General features: G+C 32.0%; 2 protein-coding genes across 5 annotated transcripts; one reads left to right on the forward strand and one right to left on the reverse strand.

The window, feature by feature from the left end:
• Positions 1 to 1,251: 1,251 nt before the first annotated feature.
• On the forward strand, positions 1,252 to 2,579 carry LOC111908883 (protein UNUSUAL FLORAL ORGANS). Its single transcript, XM_052770511.1, has one exon. It carries the CDS (start codon positions 1,380 to 1,382, stop codon positions 2,550 to 2,552), a length of 1,173 nt encoding a protein of 390 aa, XP_052626471.1. The 5' UTR covers positions 1,252 to 1,379; the 3' UTR covers positions 2,553 to 2,579.
• A 309-nt stretch (positions 2,580 to 2,888) lies between these two features.
• On the reverse strand, positions 2,889 to 4,775 carry LOC111908884 (uncharacterized). 4 transcript variants are annotated; one of them, XM_052770514.1, is made up of 7 exons: positions 4,541 to 4,775; positions 4,380 to 4,429; positions 3,929 to 4,025; positions 3,699 to 3,784; positions 3,555 to 3,619; positions 3,381 to 3,463; positions 2,889 to 3,281 (listed from the first exon to the last, which is right to left on the reverse strand). In XM_052770514.1, exons 3-7 carry the CDS (start codon positions 4,007 to 4,009, stop codon positions 3,189 to 3,191), a joined length of 408 nt encoding a protein of 135 aa, XP_052626474.1. In that variant the 5' UTR covers positions 4,010 to 4,025; positions 4,380 to 4,429; positions 4,541 to 4,775; the 3' UTR covers positions 2,889 to 3,188. The 4 variants fall into 4 exon arrangements, with proteins under 4 accessions (XP_052626474.1, XP_052626473.1, XP_052626475.1 ...); XM_052770513.1 differs by having other exon boundaries at positions 4,400 to 4,429; positions 4,541 to 4,773; XM_052770515.1 differs by lacking the exon at positions 4,380 to 4,429 and having other exon boundaries at positions 4,514 to 4,775.
• Positions 4,776 to 9,477: the final 4,702 nt, after the last annotated feature.

A 9,477-nucleotide genomic window follows, 5' to 3' on the forward strand; every position in this document is an offset into this window, starting at 1 on the left:
GGGGTCTTTGGAAGCCGAAACCCACACTTGTGTTAAATTCACTTCTTCATCCTTTGTCCAAGCTACCCTTTCATGCCGAGTGGTTTTAGCGGATTCCCCATTTTTTCTTATTGGTCAAGGTTTTTCTAGTTGTGTTTCAGCTATACAATTCGGAGAATCCGTTGGTGAAGGTTGTGATTGTGAAATTTGTTGTGGTGAAGGTTGTTGTGGTTGTGTTTGGAAAGGTTGTTGATATATTAAAACGGATAAGAAGTTTGTGGATAAAGTGGGAAAACTTTGTATGATTGTTGAAAAAGTTGAGTTTATAGGATATGGGAACCACCTTGGAGCAAGTTTACAAAACCACATTGAGGTAATACCATATTCAAGTACTACTGACATGAAGTTGTATCAAACCCAAAAACATTATCGGAATTGCAGTTTCAATTATTTGGTTGGGATATTTTGATTTTGATCCCTAGTATTTGGATTTTGACAAGATTAATGGGTGTATGTAAATAGAGGAAAATAAGAATGTTATGGAAAATAAGGTTGTTTGGGTTGTATTTCTAGATAAAACGTATTAGATAATAAAAAAATGAATAGTCAAACGCTCCCACCCGAGTGAAATGAAGCCTCCCTTTCTTATCGGTCATTGTAGTTCATTCTCTATACCACAGATCACCACGACCACAACCGATCACAACCCACTTGTTGACAATTCACGTTTAAAGGCCATTTCTTAATAACTACCCATGTGTGCACTTACATGTATTTTTTATTGTTTAAACTTGAAAGCCAATAACAACCTCCACCAACATCGTTTCTTTTCCAGCAAGACCCAATCAAAAAAACACAAGTAAATCTAAAAACCCTGAACTTCTTCAAAACCAAATCATATATAGATGAAAAAAAAAAAACTAACCAAAACTTAAATCTTAAAAGCCGTAGTGAATTTTCATTTTATTACACCCACACGTATTTGGAGTAAGTCGCATTCTTTTCACAGAACACGAGATAAAACAGAAGTAAAACATGAGAGCTTTTGGACTAGAAAAAAGAAGCAAGTTGTTACCGTTTGACATAATTACCCTTCTAAATAGTAACAAAACTCCTTCTGAATCTGATAACCTACGTCGTTATTGTTCAGCATAAAACACATCAAGACATCCATATGGGACAATAAAGCCAAGAACCCAACAAATTTACATAAAAGAATATTTGTAAGCTTATGTTGTTTGTGACCTTTCAGCTCTCCTAAGAACACATCAACAACAATTTCCACCCACAAACAAATTATACAACAATAATATACTAATTAAGTACATCCCCATGTGCCTCAGATTCGATCACCAATAGCACAGGGTGGGGTAGGGTAGCCAGAGGTGGCACACATCTCAATGCAACATTTCTTGCAACTTTCAATTATTGCACTACGTGTTTATAACTACAATAACTCTCATCAACCACTACCTGTTCAAAAAATGTGGAGCAATCTTCCTTCCGATCTCCTATCCAACATCTTCTCCTACCTCCCACCTCCCTCCATACCTCGCGCCACGGCTGTCTGCCGCCACTGGCGCGACAGCGCCAGGGCAGCAACCCGAGACACACGGCGGCACCACCACCACCACCACCCGCCATGGTTCATCGCCTTACCCACCAACAAGAACAACTTCTGTTTTATTCATAATCCGATCGAAAACACTTGGCACTCACTTAATCTCAAACATGTTCCCAACCTAATCAAACCCGTGTCAACAATCGGGGGACACGGTTTGATACTATTCAAATCCATGGGTGGTGCCCCGATCCAACTCTCGGTTTGTAATCCGTTCACCGGGCAGTTCGGGCAGCTTCCGCCCCTTCAAAAACCACGGACAAATCCCGCGGTGGGAACCATCGAGGTTTTTCCCGGGCAGTTTAAGTTGTACGTGGCGGGCGGGATGTCAAAGGCGGCAAGTGGTGGTGCCGCCTCGTACGAATCGACATTGGAAATGTTTGATTCGAATGTTAAAAAGTGGACGGTTGTGGGGTCCATGCCGGTGGAGTTTTCCGTGAGGCTTACAGTGTGGACCCCAAACGAGAGTGTTTACTCGAATGGGGTTCTTTATTGGATGACATCAGCGCGTGCTTATAGTATAATGGGGTTTGAAATGGATACGAATAAATGGAGGGAATTCAGTGTCCCGATGGGGTACATGTTGGAATTTGCTGCCCTTGTTCCGCGAAATGGACAGCTGGTGGTTGTTGGCGGGAGTCATGGCGGAGATGTGGTGGTTTGGGAGTTGGGTGAGGGAGGGGAATGGAATGTGATTGAAAGAATGCCGGTTGAATTAAGGAAAAGATTTGTTGGTGGGAGTGTAAAGTGTGTGGGGATTGAAGGGGGAGTTTGTTTGTATAGGGACATGGCTTCGGGAATTGTGGTGTGGAGAAGAGGTCGGAATTGTATGGATAGATGGGAATGGAATTGGATTGAAGGTTGTAATCGGGTAAGTGGAAAACACATAGAAAATTACCCGATCAAAGGGGTTTTTCTTCACCCAAATCTTGCTTCTTCTCCTTTTATTTAGCATGTACAAATGAAGAGAACTTCCATATGATTTTTTTTTTTTTTTTTTTTTTTTTTTTTTACGAAAATACAATGTACAATTTTAATCCTACTCTGTGGATTTTTTTATTATATTTCACAAACTTTTATTTACAAATATAAAAAATTAATTATAAAAATAGGTTATAAAGCCCATAAAAGTTATAATAAAATTGTTAAATCATATTTTGTTAGTTACTTTCAAAAGTAAAATTTTAATTGGATGAAAACAATAAAAATATCGAAAAAGAAATTCATTAAATATTACATAAATAAAAACAGGGTTACATTGCAATTAAAAAAAAAAGAAACACACCCCTTGGCAAATGAATGGAAATTAACAAATAGGAAGAAATTACATTCCGTTTCAAGAATGGTCTATTCCATCCGGCAAAACAAACACATTTTTTTTCTTCATTTCTATGGAATCAACTATTCCATTCCTTCCTTGATTCCATCATAACAAACATGTAGATAGACTTTGTCATCAATTCTTAGCATTATATGCTAAAGTATATAAAAATTATACCTTACTCTATAGCGGAATCAAAACAAAATAACCGCATTATGAATAAACTTAATTCCAAATTTACCCTTTTGAAGCTTTAAGATGAGGGCCTCATAGGTATCTTCTTGCAAGGGCCCGGACCTTTGTATCAAAATGTGCAGATGTGACACGAGATCCTGGTAAATAGAGAGGATTCAAAAGAATCTGCACATAGACAAAGTAAAAAAGTAAAATTTAACATTTTTTTTTTGTCTTTTGATTTGTGTAGCCTTGAATAATATTTCAAGGCATAAATTTAATTACCTTTATATAAAGCTCATGAACCTCCTGAAAGAAGGTCTTGATTCCATCATCATTACGTGAGTCATGAAGCAGCATCAATCGAGTATGTAACACTTGAGTCAATGAAAATATATAAATTTAAAAAATATAATGATTTTTAAAAAGTAAGGTAATTAATTACAAAAATAAAAAGGATATGACCGGCTGTAACGTATACTGACACTACCAAATCATTGAATCTGTCAACTGATTTCAAAAACCTGGCAAACATAAAATGAAAAAAGTAAAATTTCTTGATTAAAATTGTGAAAGAGATTGAATTATTATTATGAATCTTACATGGCACTTGTTGTCCATGCAAGATCCTGAACAACATCTAAAGCTGCATGGAGAATGAACTGGTGTTGATGTGCAGCTTCCTCTTTCTATAATGTCATTGCAAGGTATATATAAGTTGTGAGTGAAAAGGGTTCTTCAATCTTCACAAAATCTTTATATGATAAAATGTAATAAAGCAAAGAAACATTGCATTCACAAATTCACAAATGATATATCAAAAGAAATCGTACTTTAGGAGCACTTCCAACTTCTGCATCGTATATAGGAATGTCATTTCTGCTAATGATCATAAAACATGCAGTGCTAGCCATTTGATTATATGAATATCTGCAACAACAAATTGACGCAAGTGTCATTATAAAATGAGATATATTTGTGTGGTAAAGCAATCTTATCCAAAAGCTTTCTTGGATTTCATCATATCCAAATCAAGAATCGATAAGTAAAATTAATTTCAAAACTGTAAACTTTATCCTTCGTAATTGAAAAATGAAGTCACAATATTAGGGCTTGAACATAGTGCATTGAACTACGATGCACTTCTGACTAAAGATTTCAAATACTCAAGAGACAAACACTCGATTGTGATCATGAATTTCTAAAAACCGCCAGTCGAGATTCTAGTTTTGCAGTCTACCAGATATGACTACATATTAATTTCATAAAGAGCAACAAAATTACAGAAAAATGGCAACCCTAACCAATAGCAAAGGAAACGAGATTATCGCTATCTGCAGAAATACGACAAAGTAGCATCAATCAGATGATTATAATAGCAACCCTAATCAATCAAGGTTAGGGACATCAAAATATACGCGTATGTGACAGAAGGGAAGACGTACAACGTATTCCGATCGAAGAGCTCCTCCGGCGGAGCAGTGGAGAGTTACGGAGTAAAAATAAACCCGATGGCCGGTCCCCTCGGATCCCAATAAAGAGTTTCAGTTTGACCCTTGTACTTTAACGTTATTGTGATTTGCTCCGCTAGTTAGGGTCAAATTCTCGTATATATTCTTGGTAGAGAAATGATGCAAATCAAGGTCAACTGATTGGTTTGTTATGGCGTCGACTTTTACAAGCATCATCATCCACCAAACGAGCATTAGGTTTGGTTTCATCAAAGCTCACGTTCAATGATCAGAGTTTTTTTTTTTTTTTTGGAATTGTTCGTTTTTAAATTAACATTAAACAACAAGTTCAATTGTCATCCTACAATATATAATATATAGTAATTTCTTTTCATTTTTATTAATAGTTGCTCTCTCTCTCTCTCTCTCTCTCTCTCTATATATATATATATATATATATATATATATATATATATATATATATATATATATATATATATATATATATATATATATATATATATATGAGAACCAAAAAAGATTAAGAACCTAAGAACCAACTAATTAAGGAAAATTCTTGTCAAAACACGGAATGACATAAACTGTAATTAAGAACCAACTCCTCTTCCTCTGTCACAACTTCCGATCACCTGCGAAAACACCTACATTCTTCGTTGGAACTTCAGATCTCGAACCGCCTTTCCGTCGCCGTTGAAGACGCTAACAACCACCAGCAACGTCGACCTCCTCTGATGTCGAACCACCACCTCAACGTCTCAAAGTAGTGCATTTTTGTGCTTCGTGCTCATGATTCTAGGTCTGGGTTCTTCAGATCTGGTTTTCTCTTCTTATTGTCTAGATCTGGAACTAATTTCTTCTGATCGGGTTTCGTCTTCTTCTTTTCTAGATCTAGATCTACGAAATTTGTTTGTTGTTTTCATCTCTAGATCTAGATCTATATGATCTCTGGCGAACAACCACATCTTTCTGTCGCGTGTGGTGGCATGTTGACAGATTCGTGATTTTGACACCTTTTTTGGCGCTTCTTGTTCAGATCTGGTTAAATATGAGAGTCTGATGGTTTTTTCTTGTTTCTCATGGTGTTCATAGTTTAGATATGTCCAGATCTGGTTAGATTTAAGTGAATCTGAGTTTTAATAACTATAATCTCTTGTCACTGGTGTTAGTTTTGTGGTTTCGATCTATCGATGGTGATTCCTTACGGGACTGACAAGCTTCACGTGTTTTTTGTTCCAGATCTGGCAGATATTACAGGTAAAATCATTTTATTTCTTTTGTGTACATGCTTTTAATATTTTCATTCATTTATGTTCTTCCAGAGCTTGTCAAAATGAGTTTTTTGTTGTTATTTTGAGCAAATTCTTCCCCGATCCTGCTCTAATATGTTGGTTTACTTCATATCTTCGTTAATGTGTTTTAGATCTCTATTAGATATGATAGTTTACTCTTAATTTGTCTAGTTTTTTGTGGAGGTCTTAAAGTTTTAAGTTGTGAATATATTATGTTGCTACATATCAGATGTGTATATCTTCTCGTTCTTAAACTTCAGCTATATGAATTTTATGATTAAATTGTGAATGAACTTTATTAAGCTATGAATAGACAATATTAAGTTGTGAATCGCCTATGTTAAGTTGTGGATCTTATATGGATTTTATGTTAAAATATGAATGATTTGTGTATTAAATTGTGATTTTTGTGTTTTAAACTGTAAATTTACAGCATTAAGTTGTGATATTCTTAAAGTTAAGTTGTGAATATATTGTTTTGCTACATATCTGATGTGTATATCTTCTCGTTCTTAAACTTCAACTATATGAATTTTGTGATTAAACTTTGAATGAACTATATTAAGCTATGAATAAACAATATTAAGTTGTGAATCACCTTGTTAAGTTGTGAATCTTATATGGATTTTATGATAAAATATGAATGATTTGTGTATTAAACTGTGATTTTTGTGTTTTAAACTGTGAATTGACAGTATTAAGTTGTGATCTTCCTATTAAATTGTAACTTAACTATATTAAGTGTGAATTTTGTGTATTAAACTGTGAATTTATTGCATTAAGTTATGAATTTTGTGTATTAAACTGTGAGTTGACTGTATTAAGTGTTTTAAGTTGATAACATGGTTGTGAATTTATACTTATTCAGAATTAAATTGTGAATTTATTGTAATAAGTTATGACTTTTATATATTAAGCTATGATTTTTATGTTTATATTATAAATTAATTGCATTAACCTATGAATTTTTACTTTAAATTGTGAGTTGACTATATTAAGTTGTGAATTTTTTTTTATTAAAATGTGATTTTTGTGTTTAAAAATGTTAATTAATAGCATTAAGTTGTGAATTTTTTGTTTAAACAGCGAATTGATTGTATAAGCAGTGACTTAATGAATTTTATGTTAAAATACGAATTATTTATGTTTGAACGTTTTTGTATTAGTTTTTTCGCGAATATATTAATTTTTTGGCTTGTATAAATATGTAAGAATACAATAGTTTTTATAATTATTTTGCATTAAACTTATAATAAGTATATTAATTGGTTTATTAAATTGTGAATATAATATTTAAGCTATCAATTAATGATTTTATATACATATCTGAATTTGAAGGAACAATGATTGCGATGGTGACACATGTGGTTGATGATGGCGTGTGGTAGTTGGTGGTAATGTTTGTGTTTGACTTTTTTTAAAATACGAATTTGTGTATATTGGATTGTATTATGTCATGATGTGAATTTTATGTATTAAACTAAACACGGACTATATTAATTTGTATATTTTATATACTTTTTGTGTTAAAATATGAAAAAATGTATGCACAAAAATATTAAAGTTTGTATTAGTGAATTTAAACTTTAATTACGCTTGAATATGGTATTTTAAACTGTAAATATATCTTATACATGATTTATTTTTAAAGAAATCTACAAATTAGAAAAAAGAAAATTAAATTTTTCAAGGCATAATTTTATTTTTTTATGAAAATTTTGTACATTTTGTTACAAAAATGAAATGGTATGTGTTAAAAAGTATCAACAAAGAAATGAAAAATACAAATGTTTATTATATTAAGTTGTGAATACGCCTAGAAAAATGCTACTAAATTTGTTGTTACTCTGACGGTGGTCCGACAACGGTCAGGCAGTGGTTCGGTAGCGGTCCCACTACAAGTTGCAACTAGCTGTGAATTAGGGAATGAAAAAACTTTGCTTAATAGAATATTAATGTTTGATTTGTCCAAAATGTCCTTAATGAAAATATCTAAAAAATAGTTCTTAGGGTTCTTAACCTTTTTTGGTTCTCATTTGAACCACTCCCTCACTCTCTCTCTCTCTCTCTCTCTCTCTCTCTCTCTCTATATATATATATATATATATATATATATATATATATATATATATATATGGTTGAAATCAGTTGAGAACTCATAGTTTCTCGAAAACCCAAGAACTAAATGTGGAACGTTAGATCAAAATTAACTCATTAATATATATATATATATATATATATATATATATATATATATATATATATATATATATATATATATATAGGGTTGAAATCGGTTGAGAACTCATAGTTTCTCGAAAACCCAAGAACTAAATGTGGAACGTTAGATCAAAATTAACTCATTAAGAGCATTATCGTCATCTTACCCATCTAATTTAATGTTTAATTTTTTTTTTGAAATATTAATAAAAAGTTCTAGAAAATAACATAATAAATCCAAATTTTTGAATTTTTTTAAACAATTTTCGATTTTTTTTTAAAAAATAGAGATTTTTTCATTTTTTAATTGAAAAAAATATTTTTTTTACAAAGACTGTAATTTAAAAAAAAACTGCATTTTTTATAAAAAAAACTGCATTTTTATAAAAAAACAATGACATTTTTTTTTTCAAAAAAACTGCAATTTAAAAAAAAACTGTATTTTTTTCAAAAAAGCTGGAATTTTTTTATAAAACTGTATTTTTTTAAAAAAGTAAGTTTTTAAAAATAAATAGATTTAAAAAAAAACTAGAATACTTAAAAAAAAATTAGAAAATGTTTATATATGTAATATATTCAATACATTAAAGTTTCATTAATTTTAATAATTCAAAAATTTTCTCATTTTTCTTATAAATCCAAAATTTTCAAATTGTTAAAATTTTATATTTAATTTTTCTTAAGTAAACAAAAACTAGAATACTTAAAAAAACCCTAATTTTTTTAACAAAAAAAAAATCAACGTTTTGGTGCATATATATATATATATATATATATATATATATATATATATATATATATATATATATATATATATATATATATATATATATATATATATATATCAGTGTTGTAAAAATTAGTCTAGACGGCCAATTAATCGGCACCTAGACGCTTGGCGGCCTCCAACTACTTACGAATAAGTGTTAAAGGGTAAGCTAATCGTCCTTGGTCTTATTCGGTCAAAATCGGTCCAATTCGGTCCTAATCGGACTAAATCGGTCCAACTCGGACACTAAATCGGACCTGGCCAATCAAGCCAACTCTAAAAAAAACTAACGACTCAATAGAGCCACCTAGGCAAGGAACTTTCTGGCTCAAAGGAGCCAGGTAGCCAAGGAAACCGCCGACTATAAAGAACCAACTAGCTCAACTGACGGCTTAGTCTTCCCCGATGATGATCCAGGCCCCTTTTTATAAAGTATGTTTTCCTTCATCTTTTGTTCCCCTGTCGACGTGGGATGCCAAACCTTGAACTTTTCCACTTCTTTACAGTTTTCACATCTTTACACATCTTTCTTTTTATTCTTTTAAGATATATACAAAACACACATAATGTATCTCTTTTGCGCACAACCAAAACACACATATACAGAGGTTGAAATAAACCTTGTTCACGAT

This window comes from Lactuca sativa, chromosome 4 (genome assembly GCF_002870075.4).
Source record: "Lactuca sativa cultivar Salinas chromosome 4, Lsat_Salinas_v11, whole genome shotgun sequence".
Classification (NCBI taxonomy): Eukaryota; Viridiplantae; Streptophyta; class Magnoliopsida; order Asterales; family Asteraceae; genus Lactuca; species Lactuca sativa.